Source organism: Cyprinus carpio, chromosome A14 (assembly GCF_018340385.1).
Source record: "Cyprinus carpio isolate SPL01 chromosome A14, ASM1834038v1, whole genome shotgun sequence".
Lineage (NCBI taxonomy): Eukaryota > Metazoa > Chordata > Actinopteri > Cypriniformes > Cyprinidae > Cyprinus > Cyprinus carpio.
In genome coordinates, this window is record NC_056585.1 from 27874033 (window position 1) to 27897655 (window position 23623).

Sequence of the window (23623 nt, forward strand, 5' to 3'; positions counted from 1 at the left end):
TCATTGACAATATATATATATATATATATATATATATATATATATATATATATATATATATATATATATATATTTTTAAATATGTTTATCAATATTCTATGATGGCACAAATATCTTCTTAAGAAAAATGCACAAATGTGGCTAAATGTGTTAAAGCCATTTAAAAAAAAAACAGAACATGAAAGAAGAATTTTAAAAACATGGACAACAAAACACCAGACGCCCCAAAACTGAGACACGGATCAAGAGGAAGAGTTCTGAACTGATAAAACATCTAAACAGAAACCACATATGAAGAGAAATCAACAAAAACCAACAGAATAAACAATAAAATAATAAGAGCAGAAAATGTGAACATAGACAGAATGACTTCACAACCTGATGAACAGCAGTTTCATGTAATGATATAAAATACTGCTAGTTCATTCAAAGCATAAAGACAAAGGAATAAAAATAAGCATTAAAATGATGCAAAAACAATGTCCAGAAAATCATCTAATCAAAGAAGAGATTCTTAACTAAAACTGCAGAAAATGTCTTCTGGCTTTATTCTGTAAGATCTCCTGCTGCTGACAGGTGAAAGCTGGACTGATTCTGAAGTCATTTCTCACAGATGTGAAGATCTGCTGCTGCTGTCATGAATCTTCTGCTGTGTGTTCATGTCGCTCTCTAAATCTTCTCATTCTCACTTTCTCATCTTCCTGTTTCTTTCCTAAAAGCATCACATCATCATCATCATCATCATCTTCACACTCTCAATATTTGAATGTCAAATCTATAATGATGATGATAAATGTCTCTCACCTGACGTGTGTCTCATGTAGATGTGAAAACCTCCTAACAGACTCTAATGTTCTTCTGTGTGTGACTGACGTGGTTCTTCACGCTGCAGCTGATGTCTCCATCAGTTCCCTCATTTAGCTGAATAGTGGTGTTTCCATTTATTGGTCCATGTTCTAGTATTTCTCCATTCAGAGTCCAGCTGTAGATGATGTGATCCCCGTCAGATGAGCAGGACACTGACCTCAGATTGGAGGAGCAGATGATTGACACTTCCACTGAGCCAATAGGAGCTGGAGGGAGGGGCACATGAAAGTCACATGACTCTTTCTTTTTATAAGCCAATATAAAGACATTTATAAACAAAATTGATATCTGATATAATAGCTGGATTGAATTAAACATGCAGTGTAGGTCGGTCATGAGACAATGCAGCAAATAACTGTTTGAAATGCTTTCACGTTTTTCTAAAACAGTATGCAGTATACAGTAAGCAGCATGCTGTTATTTCATTTTGAAAACAGTCTTACATGGAAAGTGCAGATGAATTAGACTAAATTCTTCTAGACATTCAGTAATGAGCTGCAATAAAAAACCTTTCTTCCCAGAGATTCAACTGATTGATCTGCATGAGAGTGAGATCTTTGGAGAACATGAGACTGGAATGAGTCTGATGAGAGAGTTTCTGTACCTTCAACAATCACTTGAAGATCTCTAGATGTTTCTGTGCCGTCTGAGTGAGAGAGTGTTAATCTGTAATTCCCAGAATCTGCTCTGATCACACGGTTTATTATCACAGTCCCATTAATGACTGACACTTCAGGTCTGTTATTATAAAGATCACATTCACTCATCTTCATACTGTCATTCTATACTCTACAGACTGGACTGTCTGCTGTGTTGTTGTTTTATTCTCTTTCTTTAATGTCAGGTCATATTCTCTAGTGCGTCCCGCACCATCAGCAGATTGAGTTTGTGTTCCAGAGCTGCGTAACAGGGATCAGATTGATTAAAATTGCAGAACCGATCCAGACCTGAAGAAACACACAGACACACACACACACACACACACACACACACACACACACACACACACACACACACACCCACCATTAATTAAAATCAGACACATACTTCACAAACATTGAAGCAGGGCCGGCGCCCCCTTACCCAAGACGAGTGTGAAAATATAATTTAATTATGAAATATAATGGTTTATTTAAAAAATATTGTTGCCAAATACATAGGATTTAGCAATAATATGATGCTACTATAGCAACACAAAGTCGCATTTTAATTGTTACTCTGACCCAAATTCCCGCGCAAGCGGAGCAACAAAGAAAGCACGACTAAGTAAGCTATGATGAAATATTTTTTTCATGTTTAATTGAGGGCTAGATGATCGTAGTTTGTTAATTATTTCGCTGTTATTGTTTGTTGCTGTTCAAGTTGTTCTAACTTAAAATGATTCATCTGTTAAATGGGTCGCAATGAGCTTGTGTTTCATTCAGAGCCAGCGCAGCACTGATGAGGGAGCGATGATATAGCACAGAGTAAAAGTAAAAAATAATAATAATAATAATAATTCCTTTTGGGGCCCATACACGTATTTGTCGGACCGATATTACTACATCTATTAGAATACAGGGTTCACACAGATAGAGATTCGGTCGCGATGCAGGTCAGTGGAAGTGTTTTTTTTTTTTTTTTTTTTTTGTGCAAGAGACGTGTTTTAGAAGCTGAATTTCTTTGAACTTGAGCGCCGTGTTTTAGAATGATGTAGGCTATTATGCACGAGAAGCTACTAAAGACCTGAGACGAGAGCACAGCATCCAAGACGTTCAGTAGCGCATTTACATTGAAATACAATGTTAAAGTACAGCAGTGGAATGAAAAATGCGTTGAGTGAATTAACCTATTAAAAGCTACTTAGCAAATACAGACACGCACACCACTGAATAAAACAAAATCGCATAGCCACCAAAAAAAAAACAAAAAAAAAAAAAAAAAAAAAACTGACATCCAGGATATAAAAATGTGAGCAGTTTTAGGCAGCAGTTTTACCACAAATATAGACAATTGATTCCACCACGACCACCAGAAATACTTGGATGTGTCTGCTTTACAACGAAACACAAGCTCATTGCGACTGATTCCCTGACATAATACATTCATTGCGACCCATTTAACAGATGCATCACTTTAAGTTAGAACAACTTGAACAGAAACAAACAATAACAATACAGCGAAATAATTAACAAACTACGATCATCTAGCCCTCTATTAAACATGAAAAATATATTTCATCATAGTTTACTAGGCCCCTTCACGCACCCTTTATTTTAAAGTGCAAAATGTGCTAAATAAAGCTCTGGAAAAACTTAATTTGCAGCACTGAAAGTGTGTCATTGGTTAATCAAAAGTACTTCACATACACACACTTGTGGTTTTCACACCAACTTGAACACTTCGGCCAAATACAGGAAATACGTCACGCAAGTAAACAACCGGTCAAGTGCAAAGACTGCATGTATGGTCATTGTGACTGACTCTATGTATATTTAGATATGGTTTAAATGGTAACAGGATGCATGCAAGTCTCTGTTAAAGATGCAATTGTGATGAGCTTGTTTTTCCAAAACCTTGTCTACTATTCTGCTACACACTCTAAATTATGAAGATACTTTTTATCACAAAATGTGCACATACTTTTAAGACATACGATAAGTAGGTGAATTGGGACGCAGCACCTTTGAGACACACTCAGTCAAAATCTATTGCTAGATCACTGCAGACTCTTAATGTAATATCACATTCATCAGAGACTGATCTGACTGATTCAGCATGATAAGATGAGTTTGATGTGAAAGTGACTCACATGCAGCAGTTTGCAGCAGCAGCATCAGTCCAAAGATCAGCATCATTTCTCTAAAGTCCAGTCTCCAGCAGAAGAGTGTGACGCTGCTTCAGATCGTCTGTGTTCTGGCTCTCATCAAGCGTCTTCACTGCGAGACTCACACTGGACTGACACACGAGGAAACCTCTGACCGCTTCACCGAGGAAAGAGGAAGTTTCCTCACATGGGGGAAGACACATGCTGTTAGTTCACATCACAATTCATCTACAAGCACATTTTCTAAAAAAATCTTGTTTTAGAAGCAACAAGTGGGGAGTATTTGTTTATAAATGATTTAAAATGAGTAATTATGAGAACAACTTTACAGATTCTCCTTTAAATCAAATGAAACAGTATTTTTCCTTCACTGATGAAATGCTGTAGACATGTTTATTGAGAGTAAAGCAGAATCAGGTCTATATGTGGTGTTTCCAGCAGACTGTGTGTGATGATGTGTGACTCGGATCCATCAGTTGATGTGTGAATGAAGAGAGGATTCTGAGCTTCCAATCTTCTGTCTGCTCTGCAGCTGAGATTCATGGGACATTGAGTTTAGAGCTGCTCAGAGCTGCTCATGTAGAGAGCGACACCTGCAGGAGGAAACTACAACTACAGCTGCTTTCACTTCACTCAGAACATCAGGCTTAAAATGAGCTTAATCTGATTTATCTGAACTTAACTGGTAATTAAAGACACATTACTGGTGCTTTTTAGTTAAAATTAAGGATTATTCATTAATAAATAAGACTGTTTCATTGTATTTGATATTGTTTTTTCACTGCTCTAAGTCTGTAAAAAATCTATATTCTGAGCTGTCGGATCAGATTTTAGATTGTTGCTACAATAGGCCGGTTTGTCCATATACACACCAATGTGCCTATAGGAGCAGAGCTGATGGATTGGTTCATCATTTATGACCTCTGATATCTTCTGACCCATGACTCGACCCTTTCATCAGCTTGTGAAATGGTAAAATGAGATGTGTGAGTTGTCACGTCACGTCAAGTCAAGTCATCTTTATTTATATAGCGCTTTAAACAAAAAAGATTGCGTCAAAGCAACTGCACAACATTAATTAGGAACACAGTGTGTCAATAATGCAAAATGACAGTTAAAGGCAGTTCATCATTGAATTCGTTGATGTCATCATCTCAGTTCAGTTTAAATAGTATCTGTGCAGTCATTTGCAATCAAGTCAACGATATCGCTGTAAATGAAGTGACCCCAACTAAGCAAGCCAGAGCCGACAGCGGCAAGGAACCAAAACACCGTCTGATGCGATACTGTAGCTGATGGGTGCATGGTTACAATTTTATCTCTAATAGTAATCGATGTTTAGAAGTAAAGTAGTTCATAAAAGTCATTACTGTGCTGTGATGTTGGGAAATATCAACACTTGTTGATGCTTTATTTTTCGTTAATTTAGCCAATGTATTGAATAAATACCTGGGGTTGTGTTTGTTTTCTTCTAAAAGAGACGAAAAGTAATCAGATCTAGCAGTTTTTAATGCTTTTCTGTAGGATAGGTTACTTTCCCGCCAAGCAATACGAAATACCTCTAGTTTTGTTTTCTAATGTTGTTGCATAAGGTTTGACCAAGACAACTAGCTAGAAGTTACCATGAATAGTCTAAAATAAATATCAACTGTGGAATCATGCTGATAATGTTAACTGACTATATTAAAAAAATAAAAAATAAAAGAAATTAGCTTGTGACTTTTGACTGCAAATATGGTTTAATTTCAAAGCGTTTTATTTTCATTTAACGCAAAAAAAAAAAAAAAAAAAAAAAAAAAAAAAGTTAAGAATAACAAATTCAGTAATGACCCCATTACAGTTTCCAAAGAATGGTATGTTTATCATTATTCTATAATGACACCAATATATTGTTAAGAAAAAAAATAAAACAAATTAAACTAAACAAAATACATCTTAACTAAAAAACAAAAAAAACAAAAAAAATCACAGTAAGAAAACACCAGACGCTGCAAAACTGAGACACGGATGAAGAGCTTCAAACAGATAAAACATCTAAACAGACACTGAAAATAAAGAGAAATCAACCAAATCAAGAATAAAGTAAAAGAGCAAGAGCAGAAATGTGAAAATAAACCCAGAATGAGTTCACGATCTGACAGATCTGATTCAGAGAAATAAAAGAGTTTGATCACAGATGAACAGAAGGAGTTTCATATAATGACATAAAAATACTGGTAGTTCATTCAAAGAGGAAAGAAAAATGAATAAAATAAGCAATAAAAATATTACAAAACACAGCTGTCCAGAAAATAATTTTCATAACTAAAACTGTAGAAAATCTGGTTAATTCATATCTCCTGGTTTAATGAATCTCTTGGTTTTATATAAGATCTGTTGTTGACAGGTGAAAGCCTGGACTGATTCTGAACTCATTTCTCACAGATGTGAAGATCTGCTGCTGCTCTCATGAATCTTCTGCTGTGTGTTCATGTCTCTCTCTAAATCTTCTCATTCCCACTTTCTGATCTTCCTGTTTCTTTCCTAAAAGCATCATCATCACATCATCATCACATATCACTCTGCACACTCTTATATTTGCATGTCAAATCCATAATGATGATGATAAAATGTCTCTCACCTGACGTGTGTCTCATGTAGATGTGAAAAAAAACCTCCTAACAGACCGAACAGAACCATCACTGGAGACACCAGACCAGAACAAACACCACAGAAACTGAACACACTGAACAACACAAACACATCAATCAATCAATCAATCAATCAATCAATCAATCAATCAATACCACAGACAATGAACAACAGTTAGACAGAAAACAAATCCATTCTTCATGTTTCCAGGAGTGTGTTTGTTAAACTCGTACCACATTCTGATGTCTGTGTCACTGGAGAGGTCAAACTAGAGGTCACAGCTGCAGTAGTTGGTCCTGAAATAAAACATCAGCACAGAATCAGCTGCTTTCTCTCTGAACCACATTCACCACACCATTCACTGCTGAGATCAAGCTGAAACAAACTCATGACACTTTTCAAAAATCAAGAGAACTGACTGTTTTACATGATCAGCGTTGCTTTAGTTCTTATGTATATGTGACATTCATGTATTAGAAGCTCACCAGGACAGTGTTTGAGTCTAATGTTCTTCTGTGTGTGACTGACGTGGTTCTTCACGCTGCAGCTGATGTCTCCATCAGTTCCCTCATTTAGCTGAATGGTGGTGTTTCCATTCATTGGTCCTTGTTCTAAGTATTCTCTCCATTCAGAGTCCAGCTGTAGATGATGTGATCCCCGTCAGATGAGCAGGACACTGACCTCAGAATCAACTAACAGACAATTCCACTGATCCAATAAGACAATAAGAGATGAACACATGAGCACATGACAGTCACATGACTCTTTCTCGACTCATTAAGAGTCAATGTCAAGACATTCTGATATGATAGCTGGACTCCCTGAATTAAACATGCAGTGTAGGTTAGTCATCGGGCATGAGATCAGCTAGAGACAAAAAATAATAAATAAATTAAAAAAATTAAAAATAAAACTAAAATAAACTAAAGACAGGAAATTCTGACCAAGCCCCATCCCCCACCCCACACTTATTATTTTTTAAAATATATTTTATCACAGTATCAGATATATCTTTTTGTAATAATATATTTTCCTGTAAAAAATAAAAAAGCATTTAATAATCATTAATATAATATAATATAATATAATATAATATAATATAATATAATATAATATAATATAATATAATAGTGCCAAAAATTTGGAAACATTGAAATTATTAATGATTTTGAAACAGGTCTCTTCTGCTCACCAACACTGCATTTATTTGATAAAAATTAAAGTAAAAACAGTAATATTGTGAAATATTATTACAAACGAAAAAGTTATTCTATTTTAATATATTATAAAGTGTAATTTATTCCTGTGATGCGCAGCTGTATTTTCAGCATCATTACTGCAGTCTTCAGTGTCACATGATCTTCAGAAATCATTCTAATATGATGATTTGCTGCTCAATAAATATTTCTGATTATTATCAATGTTGTAAACAGGTTTTGCTGCTCAATATTTTTTGTGGAAACTGTGATACATTTTATTTTTCAGGATTCTTTGATAAATAAAAAGTTAAATGAACAGCATTTATTTGCATTTATCAAATATTTATTAAATGAAAGCATTTATTAAACATAATTATTTTGTTACATTTTAAATGTATTCACTTACTTTTCACCACTTTAATGTATGATGAATAAAATTAATTTCTCTCTCTTTTTAAATCTTACCACAAATGTTTGAGTGGTATCACACACACACACCCACAACACACACCACACACCACCACACACCAGCTATAGCAGCATAAACTGTTTTCAACACTGATAATAATCAGAAATGTTTCTTGAGCAGCAAATCAGCATATTAGAATGATTTCTGAAGATCGTGTGACACTGAAACTTCTCATAGTAAACAACAACTGATTTTTAATGATTCTAATGACAAATGTTGTTCCCAAATTCAAATGAAAGTGACTCAAATGCAGCAGAGAATCTAAACTGAAAACACAGCACTGTTACAGCAGACAAGGAGCACCTCAGACTATATGCTGTATTTATGTGATGAGTACTAATTGATGTGATACTAATTCTCAAAATTCAGTCCCAATCAATTTTATTTCATTTGAATTTGCACCTCTTTAACTGTCCTGAGATCACGCTGTGAGCTCGTTTCAGTGTCTCAGGATCTTTCATTCTGTCCATGATGCATTAGAAAATCACATCCCTGCATCATCAGTGACAACAATGTAGCACATGAGCTGTTTGAAATGCTTTCACGTGTTAGTTTTTCTAAAACAGTATGCAGTATACAGTAAGCAGCATGCTGTTATTCATTTTGAAAACCGTCTTACATGGAAAGTGCAGATGAATTAGACTAAATTCTTCTAGACATTCAGTAATGAGCTGCAATAAACACCTTCCCAGAGATTCAACTGATTGATCTGCATGAGAGTGAGATCTTTGGAGAACATGAGACTGGAATGAGTCTGATGAGAGAGTTTCTGTACCTTCAACAATCACTTGAAGATCTCTAGATGTTTCTGTGCCGTTTGAGTCAATGAGTGTTAATCTGTAATTCCCAGAATCTGCTCTGATCACACGGTTTATTATCACAGTCCCATTAATGACTGACACTTCAGGTCTGTTATTATAAAGATCACATTCACTTATCCTGCCATTCTTTACTCTACAAACTGAACCATCTGCTGTGTTGTTTATTCTCTTTTTTATCTGCAGGTCATATTTACTAGCGTCCACCATCAGCAGATTGAGTTTGTCTCCCAGAGCTGCGTAACAGGGATCAGATTTATCAAAACTGCAGTTCCACTCCACACCTAAAGAACAAAACACACACAAACACAGAGATATGTAGCAAAATTTAAAGACATCATTAATTAAAATCAGACACATATTACACAAACACTGAAGGAATTAAAGTTGAACAGAAGTAAGATTTCAGACTCTTGATCTGATCTCAGTTCACCTCAGTAACGCTCATCTAATGTTTAACTCTTTTCTCTTGAAGAACAATGACATGTGTGTGTCTCCTGACTTAATACTGATATAATTACAGGATACTGAACATAATCATATTACTGGACAGATTTAACTAATACAAAATAATACCATCCTAAATAAAACATTAATTTTAATTCAGAACGTCTGTTTTAAATTGAAATATCAGCCAGTCCTAATATGCTCTCATTCATCTTAAAATGTTCATTTAATTCAAATTAAACTGTCCTGCTTTCACTGTGTACACTGTTTTCTTCATAAAATGCTTTATGTGTGTTAACATGCAGTATTCTGATCACGCAGAAATAGTTTGACCTGCGTTTTCTGTCCAACCACATTACACTGACATTTCTCTCTATATTAATAATGTCTTAATCTATCTGAAATCATATTTAATGAAGACATCATTTATATAAAAAAGAAAAGAATGAAAGATATGAAAAGTGAATAAATACATTTATGTAAAATACTTAAAGCTTTTCAGTATAACGGATATTAAGAACACACACTTCCTCTCACATTTGTAATACTCCACTAACACAAACTCTTAAGATGACTAGATCACTGCAAACTCTTAATGTAGTATTACACTTCAAATGATTTTATTTCAGATGAGTTTTTGATGTGAAAGTGACCTCACATGCAGCAGTTTGCAGCAGCAGCATCAGTCCAAAGATCCACATCATTTCTCTAAAGTCCAGTCTATCCAGCAGAAGAGTGTAACGCTGCTTCAGATCGTCTGTGTTCTGGCTCTCATCAAGCGTCTTCACTGCAAGACTCACACTGGACTGACACACGAGGAAACATCTGACCGCTTCAACCGAGGAAGAGGAAGTTTCCTTCATATGGGGGAAGACACATGCTGTTAGTTCACATCACAATTCATCTACAACAAGAAACTAAGAGAAAGAAGGAACCATTTTCAAACACATTTTCTAAAAAAAAATCTTGTTTTAGAAGCAACAAGTGGGGAGTATTTGTTTATAAATTATTTAAAATGAGTAATTATGAGAAACACTTTACAGATTCTCCTTTAAATCAAATGAAACAGTATCTTTCCTTCACTGATGAAATTGCGTAGACATGTTTATTGAGAGTAAAGCAGAATCAGGTCTATATGTGGTGTTTCCAGCATACTGTGTGTGTGAATGATGTGTGACTCGGATCCATCAGTTGATGTGTGTGAATGAATGAGAGGATTCTGAGCTTCAATCTTCTGTCTGCTGCAAGCTGCGACTCATGGGACATTGAGTTTATAGCTGCTCAGAGCTGCTCATGTAAGAGCGACACCTGCAGGAGGAAACTACAACTACAGCTGCTTTCACTTCACTCAGAACATCACGACTTAAAGAGGGTCAATATGATGCGATTTCATTTGTTTTCTTTTCTCTTGGAGTGTTACAAGCTCTTGGTGTATAAAGAAGATCTGTAAAGTTGCAAAGACGAAAGTCTCACATTCCAAAGAGATATTCTTTATAAAAGTTAAGACTCGTCACGCCCCTCCTGAAACGGTTCTAACACGCCCCCACATCTCTACGTCAGTATGTGGGAAGATTTGCATAACAACGCCCAAATGTTCACGCAAAGGAAGGTGTGTAACTTTTATTCTCCTTGTAGTATTGTTGTTGCCGCAGAGACACTGTGTTTCATGGTGAAAGCAAAACTACTTTTCTGTTTGTTCTTCCAAAAGAGGACACAGGACTAGAAATCAGTGGTTAAGTTGGTATTTACAACACTGTTCCCGAACAGTTCAACCCAAATATTCAGATGTGTGCAGCACATTTTAATGTAGGACTGTTTTGTCCTAATGCTGGGAGAGAACGACTACAATGCCCATCTTTTTCTGACTCATATTCTGTAAGTACATGTTTTTATATTTAAAGAATTTGCCACTGATGATTTCCAGTTTTGAGCAGAATAGTTATTGCTTGTCTCTCCCCCCACCAAAAACAAATACAGACATTTTTATATTTACACACAGCAAAACACAAAAAAACACAATAAGTCATTATAATCAGTAATTATGTCCCTACTGGACATACGGCTCGTTACGCTCGTTTTGTAATGGTTTTGTTTTGGTTTTGGGGTTCTTTTTTTTGTCGGCACCGGGAAGTGTTTGGGTGGGACACCAGCATCACAGTATGTTAAGGGGCGTAACATTTCCAGCACACATCACATTGAGGTATTTCAGCCAATTCATCACTCCACTCACTGAGAGCTGTCAATCAGAACACACCTCCTCTTTTTCAGACGATGAGCTTTGTAAAAATCTACGCGTTTCAGAGGCGGGCAATAGAGGAGAAAACAATAATGTACATTATGTAGAAAATAATGTGTTTTTTGAACCTTAAACACATAACACATTTCATAAACCAAATACACCAAATAATGTTCTTTTTTAAGCGATGTCATATGACCCCTTTTAAAATGAGCGTAATAAAATATTTATTTGAACTTAACTTGTAATTAAAGCCACATTACGGATGCTCTTTTTTTTTTTTAGATAAAATGAGCCAATTATTCATTCATAATTAACAAAAAATTAAGGATTATTCATTAATTCATTAAACTGTCACCAGTCCCCTCTGTAGGACACCTAAGTTTATTTCACTATATTACAATTAAATCCTTATCTAATCATGACAAACTATATATCGTTGGAAAATTTTTTTGTTTTTTGTTAAAAATTATGTGGGAAAAGTAATAGATTAATTTATGACAAAAGTGCACCTCAAAAATCTACATCATAACAGAAGTTCTGAACCTTGTCAAAAAAAGTCTTCTTCGTTGTCTTTTTCTCTGTCACAATTTAGAAATCATCAGAAATTATACATCAATTGGAAACTTAAAATCTCAAAATTCATCCTTTGAAACCCATTTTAAAAGCAGACATTGCATTACAATGAAAAATGGTACATCAATATCATGTTACAAAATTTATTCATTCAAGAATTATAAAAATGTAAGTTTGGATCGTGCACTTTCACGTCTATGTTCAAAAATGTGAGTGAAAGTTAACGGGTTAATAAATAAGACAGTATCAGTGTTTTTGCTTTTGTTTTATCCCGATTCTCTGTGCTGAGTCTACAAATAATCTATATTCTGAGCTGTCGGGTCAGATTTTGTGGGAAATACAATGTTTACTTTATGTTCGTAAACACAGAAAGGTTTGGCTACTATATCTTGTGCTGAGGAATAATTTTATTGCTACAGTGAATAGGCCTAATGTTGTTGTATAAGTTTTGACCTACAGTCAATCTAGAATTTACCATGAATAGTCTAAAATAAATAACAAACGTGGAACATTCTGTTAGATCAAATGAAAATGACTGTATTAAATTTTTTTTCAATTTAATTAGCTTGTGACTTTTTTGACTGGAAATAAGAAAATTAACTTCAAAGTGTTTTATTTCCATTTACCTCAAAAAAGTTAAGCATAACAAATTCAGCAATGAGCCTATTACAATTTCTAAAGAACGGCTTATCAATATTCTATAATGACACAAATATCTTGTGAAGAAAAATGCACAAATGTGGTTAACATGTTAAAAGTCATGTAAAAACTGCAAATTCAAGCAAAACCACAGTCAGAAAACACCAGACGCTGCAAAACTGAGACACGGATGAAGAGCTTCAAACAGATAAAACATCTAAACAGACACTGAAAATAAAGAGAAATCAACCAAATCAAGAATAAAATAAAAGAGCAAGAGCAGAAATGTGAAAATAAACACACAGAATGAGTTCACGATCTGACAGATCTGATTCAGAGAGAAATAAAAGAGTTTGATCACAGATGAACAGAAGGAGTTTCATATAATGACATAAAAATACTGCTAGTTCATTCAAAGAGGAAAGACAAATGAATAAAATAAGCAATAAAACTATTACACAAAACACAGCTGTCCAGAAAATAATCTTCATAACTAAAACTGTAGAAAAATCTGGTTAATTCATATCTCCTGGTTTAATGAATCTCTTGGTTTTATATAATAGATCTGTTGTTGACAGGTGAAAGCTGGACTGATTCTGAAACTCATTTCTCACAGATGTGAAGATCTGCTGCTGCTCTCATGAATCTTCTGCTGTGTGTTCATGTCTCTCTCTAAATCTTCTCATTCTCACTTTCTGATCCTTCTGTTTCTTTCCTAAAAACATCATCATCATCATCATCTTCACACTCTTAATATTTGCATGTCAAATCCATAATGATGATGATAAATGTCTCTCACCTGACGTGTGTCTCAAGTAGATGTGAAAAGCTCCTAACAGACCGAACAGAACCATCATCTGGAGACACCAGACCAGAACAAACACCACAGACACTGAACACACTGAACAACACAAACACATCAATCAATCAATCAATCAATCAATACCACAGACACTGAACACACTGAACAACAGTTACACAGAAAACAAACCCATCCTTCATGTTTCCAGTAGTGTGTTTGTTAAACTCGTACCACATTCTGGTGTCTGTGTCGATGCAGAGGTCAAACTAGAGGTCACAGCTGCAGTAGTTGGTCCTGAAATAAAACATCAGCACAGAATCAGCTGCTTTCTCTCTGAACCACATCAACACCATTCACTGCTGAGATCAAGCTGAAACAAACTCATGACACTTTTCAAGAATCAAGAGAACTGACAGTTTTACATGATCAATGTTGCTTTAGTTCTTATGTATATGTGACATTCATGTATTAGAAGCTCACCAGTAGGACAGACTAGTCTAATGTTCTTCTGTGTGTGACTGACGTGGTTCTTCACGCTGCAGCTGATGTCTCCATCAGTTCCCTCATTTAGCTGAATGGTGGTGTTTCCATTCATTGGTCCTTGTTCTAGTATTTCTCCATTCAGAGTCCAGCTGTAGATGATGTGATCCCCGTCAGATGAGCAGGACACTGACCTCTGATTGGAGGAGCAGCTGATTGACACTTCCACTGAGCCAATAGGAGCTGGAGGGAGGAGCACATGACAGCAACACGACATCTCTTTATAAAACAATATAAAGGCATTTCTAAACAAAATTGATATCTGATATAATAGCAAATGGATTGAATTAAACATGCAGTGTAGGTCATCCATGAGACAATGTAGCAAATGACTGTTTGAAATGCTTTCACGTGTTAGTTTTTAAACAGTATGCATATACAGTAAAGCAGCATGCTGTTATTCATTTTGAAAACAGTCTTAAATGGAAAGTGCAGATGAATTGACAAAATTCTTCTAGACATTCAGTAAATGAGCTGCAATAAAAACCTTCCCAGAGATTCAACTGATTGATCTGCATGAGAGTGAGATCTTTAGAGAACATGAGACTGGAATGAGTCTGATGAGAGAGTTTCTTTTCTGTACCTTCAACAATCACTTGAAGATCTCTAGATGTTTCTGTGCCGTATGAGTGAGAGAGTATTAGTCTGTAATTCCCAGAATCTGCTCTGATCACACGGTTTATTATCACAGTCCCATTAATGACTGTCACTTCAGGTCTGTTATTATAAAGATCACATTCACTCATCCTCATCCTGCCATTCTTTACTCTACAAACTGGATCATCTTGTGTGTTGTTGTTTATTCTCTTTATTAACATCAGGTCATATTCTCTAGTGTCCCACTCCATCATCAGATTGAATTTGTCTCCCAGAGCTGCGTAACAGAGATCTGATTGAGCAAACCAGCAGAACCGATCCGGACCTGAAGAACAAAACACACAAACAAACACACACACACACACACACACACACACACACAATGAAATGTACCAAAATCTAAAGACATTGTTAATTAAAATCAGACCCAAAATATACAAACATTCACAGAATTAAAGTTTGTATGAAGAAACACGTCAAACAGACTCTTGATCTGATCTCAGTTCATCTAATGCTCATCTTCATCATAAACACAGATTTGTGTCATTTGTGTGTCTCCTGACTACAAATCAGCAGGATACTGAATATAATCAAATTATCTTTGTTACTGACTTATGGAGACTGGAGACTGATGTATACTCCAGTTTTGAACTGCAGTTGTTGCAGATTGATTTAACTAACCCTGTGCTATGTGCACTGGTTAACTGATCACACTACCTACCGTGACATTTCTTTACCTTGTTCTGTTGTTAAACCATGTGTGGCTGCCCGCTGTCTCCGTACAGTGAATTCTGCATCTATTAATGACTTGTGCACTGCTTACATTGCTGTTTCTTGTCCTCTAAATTTGGATTGTGTAGATTCATCTTCCCAATTATGTGCTGAAGAGTTACTCTCTCTGTTTAACTCTACATGTACCAGTATTCTGTTGCTCTCTGAAGGTTAAGCATGCAAAACCTTGCTTAAATAAATCCACTCGTGCCCTCCGACAAGTTTGTAGACGAGCAGAGCGCAAATGGAAGAAGGACAAGCTTCAGATTTCACATGAGATTTTTAGGCAAGGCAAGTATATTTATATAGCACATTTCGTACACAATGGTAATTCAAAGTGCTTTACATAAAAGAAAGTAAAATAATCATGAAGAAAAATAATAACAAAAATAAAACAAGCAATTTTAAAACATAAAACAAGCTATTTTAAAACATTGTAAATGATTTAAAAATGTACTTATTTAAAATGAATTTAAAACAGTTAAAAACAAAAAATGATTTTACATAGAATTCAGTGAATATGTAAAATACAGTGCAAGACTGAAGATACTAGATCATCTATTCAACTTCCGGATCATGATCCATCGGCCCCATCTACACGCTCTGCTGTTCTGAATCACTTTGAGCCTGTAACTCTTACAGCCTTGGTGGAGATTGTGTGAACATTTGAAGCCTACAGCCCTGCCCTCAAGATATTATTCCTGCTCGCATTTTTAATGCACACATGTACAACTATCCACTGAAATTATATTGTGCTATCAGTTCTTACACTGATATATTTATGACGTGAATTCCACTCACTTAACTTTAGGAGGCTCCAAAGTTGCAAAAATACACAAAAGTACAAACAGTTTCTTTAATGTTTTATCTTTGAGTACAAAGATACAGATATTATGAAATTGACAACATGGAGGGAAGAGAGAAGAACAGAGTGGATTTGAAGGAATGAAAAAAAGAATTAGATGGGGACAGAGATCTGTAAGTGAAGAGGAGCAGCGGAAAAGAAGATGAACCATGTGATGAGATGTAAAAAAGAACAGCATTTTAAACAAATGTTATCTTAGTTTTCAAGCTCTTAAAAAGGAATATGTTTTCATTTAGTCAGTGAATGCTATTTATATTTTCTGGTATAGAGGTACAAAATCACCTGTTATACTTGGTCTAAAAAGACTATATACTGACTATAATTACTGAAACTATCATTTTGATTTTATGGGTTTTAAACAGACTCTCTTTAACTGTGACTTCTGCATTTATTTTTTCCGCCATAATACTCCACCAATACACACAGTCAAGAAGATCAGGAAACTCTATTGCACTTCAGACTCTTAATGTACTATTATATTCATTAGAGATTGATCTGATTCAGCATGATCAGATGATTTTGATGTGAAAGTGACTCACATGCAGCAGTTTGCAGCAGCAGCATCAGTCCAAAGATCAGCATCATTTCTCTAAAGTCCCAGTCTCCAGCAGAAGAGTGTGACGCTGCTTCAGTCACAACAGTCACTTCTCACTCTGACAGAAGAGCGACTGACACTCAGCTGCGCTCACCATATAGTGATTCAACTACTGCACAGTTTCTGTCAGAGAAGAGGAAGTTCAGATCACTACTGGAGCAGTTTTGGGTTGAAAGTTTAGCTCAAGAACACAAAAACAACTAAAACAGACATGTGCTTTCCTGTCTTTGGCCGGATGCAATTTAAATTTGTCTGTGGTGAGAATGAAAACCACTGCTGACTAACAAACATCTACTAGAGAAAATATGATTTTCACGTCTTCTGTCAACTTTCACATGGCTTAAAATGAGTTTAATTGTATTTATTTGAACTTCATTATAAAAAAAAACCTACATTACAGATTCTTATGAGTTAAAATTATCTAATTATTTATTAATAATAAAAAAAAAAAATATTATAGTAAAGCATCAGGGTTCAAATTTGTGTTCTTACTTGATCTGGACTCACTAATGTATGGTAAATAATCTATATTTTCAGTTGTCTGGTCAGATATTGTGGGAAATGCAATGTTTATCTCATGTTGGTAAGAACAGGGGCCCGTTTTGTACCTCGCTTAATACATCTATTTAACATAAATGTGATAACTGAGCTCTGGCTCATTTGGTTCTTCAAATGAATTTGTGAGAACCAAATGAGTTGACAAAACTTGAAAAATTTCTGGACCTTTATTAGGAAACAGCCAAGTAAACAAAACTACATACATGTTATAATAGATACATGAAATGTGCACTGTTTTTATTTTTTATTTTTTACATGATTCCCAATTATTTATATTCACGATTTCTAGTATTGGTACAGGCTTTACTTATTTCCGTGTTGTAATTAGCAGTTAATGTAATTTTATCTTTGAAACAGATTTGTTATCCGAAAGCATTACAGTTTTTCATATTTGTTAAGACACTAAACCTCATTCTCTGAACTAAATTCTCGAAAGCCTAAACCAATTTGTCAAATAAGTCCCTCTTTCTGTGAAACCCTAAACAAGTTCAGGCAGTTTAAACACTGTTTGCAGATCTCATGCACTCTTTTTGCTAAACTCTAAACACATTCTCATTCACTTAACCACTTTTCACACTGTGATGCATTTGCGCTGCAAAATGCTAAACACAAGCGGCAAAAGTTATACACAACTAAAGCACAGTTGTCATCGTTTACACACAACGATTCAAAATTGTTCACACTTGTTTCTAATGATGTGATTGTTCAAAATATTAGCCAGTTCAGAGTGCACTAATGGCACAGGTGACTGAATGATGATACGAACAATAGATGGAAACAATCTGAGAAGGAGAGGAGGAAGAGTACATGTAAGAAGTGGAGGATGAGGAGAGAAAGAGGAAGTTTTAGAGAGTGTTATCAAGGCTGGATCTGTCAGACCACAGGGTTTTTTCTCTCTGTCAGCAAAAAAGACAACATTACTTGTGATGTGGACAAAGTTCTCAGGCCAGACTCAAGCACAAAGACATGATGCTGAGACAGAATGAATCTCTAATTGACCCTGATTTTAAACCTGCACAACTTACAGTATTTGTGTTTACTGTACATGCTATTCACAGTTTTACAGTATTTCACAATTGCTAAAACACTAAAACCCCATTCTCTGAACCCAATGCTCAGTGGTCTAAACCCATTTGTCGAATCAGTCTAAATTCCAGTATAAGTTAATATGATTTAACATGACACTCAACACTGTTTGCAAATCTCATCCACTCTTTTCAAAAAACTCCAAAAAAATCCATAATAACTAAAAAACATTTAACACTACATTGCAAAATGGTAAATACATGTGGCAAAAGTTAAACACAACTATAACACAGCTGTCATCGTGTACACACAACAACACAAAATTGTTCACACTTGTTTCTAATGATGTGATCAAATCAGTTGTCTAGGATATAAGCCAGAACAGGTGGCCCAGGTACGTTGAGTGTTTTGATAACACAATGGATGGAAACAATGTGAGAGGCAGAGGAGGAAGAGTTCGTGTAAGAGGTGGTGGACGAGGAGGAAGAGTACAAGGACAACGAAGAGCAAGAACAAGAATAGTAATTTCAGATCAAATTCAGGCAACTGTGATAGACCATGTTCTTGTTCATGGAATGACAAAGAGAAAAACAACAAAAAGAACAAAACAAAATTTCCACATACTCTATATTCACAACAATAATCACAACAATAAAAGAAAACAACAAAAAAAATTATTGTTTTTCTAATTTGTGCGACTGAAAGTTTACTGTATACATTTGATATAGTACATCAGTTTGTCAATAGAAAGGGGAGTGGGGAAAAAAGAATAAAAGATTTACAATACATTTTACATATGAATGTGATGTCCATTACTATTGTTCTGTATGTATACATTTGTAGGAGCATTTTCTCTTTTGTAGAATTGCAAGACTACCAAATGAGGGTGGAAGGACTCCTTTGTTCTCCCAACAGCAAGAGACTGTCATTGTTGATATGGTCCGTCAAAACAATGTCATCCGACTGCGTGTAATACAGACTTGTAGAAGACAATGTAAACTTTGAAGGTATCCACAGTGTCAGCCTTTCTACCATTTCCCGTGTCCTCCATCGCAACAGAGTAAGCATCAAGCAAGTGTACAGAGTACCCTTTGAGCGCAATTCAGAAAGGGTCAAATATCTACGATATCAGTATGTGCAAGTAAGTGTACACTTTCAGCACTGATGCTTACAGTACAAGTTTGTAGCCTACAGTTATTGTCCTATACTGTTACTGCACTATATTGTAGTGTATGTAAATCAGGAGTGCATATACAGGTCCTTCTCAAAAAATTAGCATATTGTGAAAAAGTTCATTATTTTCCATAATGTAATGATAAAAATTTAACTTTCATATATTTTAGATTCATTGCACACCAACTGAAATATTTCAGGTCTTTTATTGTTTTAATACTGATGATTTTGGCATACCAGCTCACGAAAACCCAAAATTCCTATCTCAAAAAAATTAGCATATTTTCATCCGACCAATAAAAGAAAAGTGTTTTTAATACAAAAAAAAGTCAACCTTCAAATAATTATGTTCAGTTATGCACTCAATACTTGGTCGGGAATCCTTTTGCAGAAATGACTGCTTCAATGCGGCGTGGCATGGAGGCAATCAGCCTGTGGCACTGCTGAGGTGTTATGGAGGCCCAGGATGCTTCGATAGCGGCCTTAAGCTCATCCAGAGTGTTGCGTCTCTCAACTTTCTCTTCACAATATCCCACAGATTCTCTATGGGGTTCAGGTCAGGAGAGTTGGCAGGCCAATTGAGCACAGTAATACCATGGTCAGTAAACCATTTACCAGTGGTTTTGTTTTGGCACTGTGAGCAGGTGCCAGGTCGTGCTGAAAAACGAAATCTTCATCTCCATAAAGCTTTTCAGCAGATGGAAGCATAAAGTGCTCCAAAATCTCCTGATAGCTAGCTGCATTGACCCTGCCCTTGATAAAACAACAGTGGACCAACACCAGCAGCTGACATGGCACCCCAGACCATCACTGACTGTGGGTACTTGACACTGGACTTCAGGCATTTTGGCATTTCCCTTCTCTCCAGTCTTCCTCCAGACTCTGGCACCTTGATTTCCGAATGAAATGCAAAATTTGCTTTCATCCGAAAAAAGTACTTTGGACCACTGAGCAACAGTCCAGTGCTGCTTCTCTGTAGCCCAGGTCAGGCGCTTCTGCCGCTGTTTTCTGGTTCAAAAAGCACACGCCTGTGCACGGTGGCTCTGGATGTTTCTACTCCAGACTCAGTCCACTGCTTCCGCAGGTCCCCCAAGGTCTGGAATCGGGTCCTTCTCCACAGTCTTCCTCAGGGTCCGGTCACCTCTTCTCGTTGTGCAGCGTTTTTTTTGCCACACGTTTTCCTTCCCACAGACTTCCCACTGAGGTGCCTTGATACAGCACTCTGGGAACAGCCTATTCGTTCAGAAATTTCTTTCTGTGTCTTACCCTCTTGCTTGAGGGTGTCAATGATGGCCTTCTGGGTTAACCTCTTACCCATGATTACGGTTTTGAGTAATGAACCAGGCTGGGAGTTTTTAAAAGCCTCAGGAATCTTTTGCAGGTGTTTAGAGTTAATTAGTTGATTCAGATGATTAGGTTAATAGCTCGTTTAGAGAACCTTTTCATGATATGCTAATTTTTTTTGAGATAGGAATTTTGGGTTTTTCATGAGCTGTATGCCAAAATCATCAGTATTAAAACAATAAAAGACCTGAAATATTTCAGTTGGTGTGCAATGAATCTAAAATATATGAAAGTTTAATTTTTATCATTACATTATGGAAAATAATGAACTTTTTCACAATATGCTAATTTTTTGAGAAGGACCTGTACATATGTACATACACTTTTGCAGAAGTATGTCTTTCTGTAACACTTACTAAACTATTTATCTCTTTTATATATGTAGAGGGTGTTTGAAATGGATTCCATGGAAAGGCCCCATGAATATATTTTTGTAGATGAAGCAGGGTTCAATCTGGCGAAGAGGAGAAGGAGAGGCTGGAACATAATTGGCCAGCGTGCCATTGTGGAAGTCCCTGGCCTGCGTGGTGGCAATGTCACCCTCTGTGCAGCCATAAGCAATGGGGGGGGGGGGGGGTTCTCCACCATCATGCAACCCTGGGGCCATATAACACTGACCATCTTCTTACATTTCTGGGTGGTCTTCGGGATGTTTTGTTTGAACGTGAGCAGCAGGATCATCAGCAGGCAGTGCATCCTGTCTATGTTGTGGTTTGGGACAATGTCAGCTTTCACCGTGGTGTCCGAATTCCTGAGTGGTTCAACATCAACCAGAAATTTGTGAATGTTTGCCTTCCACCATACAGCCCTTTCCTCAACCCAATAGAAGAGTTTTTCTCTGAGTGCCGATGGAAGGTCTATGACCGTAATCCATATACAAGAGTAAATCTTTTACAGGCAATGGAATTGGCCTGTGATGATATAGGTGTGGAGTGTTGTCAAGGCTGGATCCGGCACACGAGAGGTTCTTCCCCCCGTTTGCCTAGGAAGGGACAACATTGCATGTGATGTGGACGAAGTCCTCTGGCCGAACCCAGCACGAAGACGGGATGCTGAGGCAGAATGAGTCTCTCACTGACTTTGATTTTGCAATTGCACAATATTTTGTGTAATACGCTTTTCATGTAGAGTTGTCTTTGTTCTTTGGGCTTACTTTATTTTTATGCTGAAAATACAGAAATTCAATACTGTATTACTTGCAGTACTTACAGAATGCAATATATTTGCTGAGTTGTGAATTATTTACTTTTATGGCAAAATTATTTTCTATATGCAATAAAAAAAATTATCTGTAACTACATGCTCTGGACGCTGTGTTGTCAATTTTTTTTTTTTTTTTTGATGTAGTGTCTAATGAATGCTGATGAGTATTTATATATTGACTGGCTGTGTTTATGTTTTGAAAGCATTGTTTGATTTTGAGCACAGATCAAACGGTTTTGAGGCAAGTGTTTGATTTTGCAAGAAGAGTCAGGAGTTTTGTGAATGTAGTTTAAAGACTGAGTTTTGTGTTTAAAGTTTTGAGAATATGGCTGAAGGTTTCAAGAAATGTGTTTTAGCAATTGTAAAATACTGTATTATATATATATATATATATATATATATATATATATACAAACACATTCAGTACTACTCAATATTCAGCACAATACTATTCTTGCAGGACATACAGTAGGCCTATACAATATATTCACCTTATAAATGACTTTTTTACAGAATTAAAATTTTTTTTTTTTTTTTACTTTTTTTGTACTTTTTTTCTGTAATGTTCTGGATGCTGTTTTCTCCATTTTTCTCTGTAGTGTCTGATGAATGCTCTGTAGTGTTTATTTTATTGACTCGTGTGTGTACGATCTGAGAGCACTGTTTGATTTTGAGTGCAAGTGAAATGGTTTTGCAGTGATTGTTTGATTTTGACAGAAGATTCAGAGGTTTCGTGAATTTAGTTTGAGTATTTGGTTTTGTGTTTAAGGTTTTGAGAAAATGAGGGATGGTTTCAAGAAATGTGTTTTAGCAATTCAGAAAACTGTAATGGCCAAGATCATCTGCATCTCCTGCGCTCCATCAAGTCTCTCTCATAAGAGCTGTCAACACTCAAATTAATGAACGACTCAGATTAACTGTACAGCATGTGTGTAAGACTCTAAAACAACTATAAAGTAATTATTTTATCACAAATAAATCTTTCAGTGAGTAAAACTGGCTGTGTATGTAGTATTATAGATTACACAACATTATTATTTTATATTATTTTCAAATTCATTTTTAAATTATTATTATAGGGTAGCAGTGGCTGGGACAGATTTTAAAAATAAATTCCAGTTAAAAAGATGCAATATAATCTTGTTTACATGACATAAGCTGCTCCCGATCAGGTTTAAGTTTACGGACCTATTGCTATGACAGAAAGTCCAGGATGAGCTTCGAAGAACTAAACTATTCAAGATCATGTCAAATCATCAACAATCAAATCCAGCTAACTGAGTGAGCGTCGTACGAAGAACGGGTCCCTGGAGGTCCAGCTTGTCTTCAGACAGAACCACATTATACAGTAAAAGACAAAACACACTTTCTTTGTTATGAGCGCCATCTGCAGGAGGAAACAGCAATTACAGCTAAATTCATTTACTAAAATTAATTTGATTTGTCTGGAATATTATTTGT

The 23623-nt window shown here is 35.9% G+C and overlaps 1 protein-coding gene and 1 long non-coding RNA gene across 12 annotated transcripts in view; both read right to left on the bottom strand.

The window, feature by feature from the left end:
* Positions 1–490: 490 nt before the first annotated feature.
* Positions 491–23623, bottom strand: part of LOC109078888 — a 66308-nt gene continuing 43175 nt past the window's right edge. For 2 of the 11 annotated variants that reach the window (XM_042770444.1, XM_042770445.1), the window contains exons 7-10: positions 13971–14213; positions 13722–13784; positions 13488–13589; positions 13295–13403 (exon numbers count right to left, since the gene is read on the bottom strand). In XM_042770444.1, the coding sequence (XP_042626378.1) occupies positions 13327–13403; positions 13488–13589; positions 13722–13784; positions 13971–14213 (485 nt within the window). In that variant the 3' untranslated portion in view covers positions 13295–13326. Of the gene's footprint in view, positions 713–13294; positions 13404–13487; positions 13590–13721; positions 13785–13970; positions 14214–23623 lie in introns of those variants that run through there. The other 9 variants (XM_042770459.1, XM_042770455.1, XM_042770448.1 and 6 more) reach the window with 8 other exon arrangements.
* Positions 6360–6918, bottom strand: LOC122147503. Its single transcript, XR_006161668.1, has 3 exons — positions 6790–6918; positions 6538–6600; positions 6360–6398 (listed from the first exon to the last, which is right to left on the bottom strand). It is a non-coding gene; the product is annotated as an uncharacterized LOC122147503 (long non-coding RNA).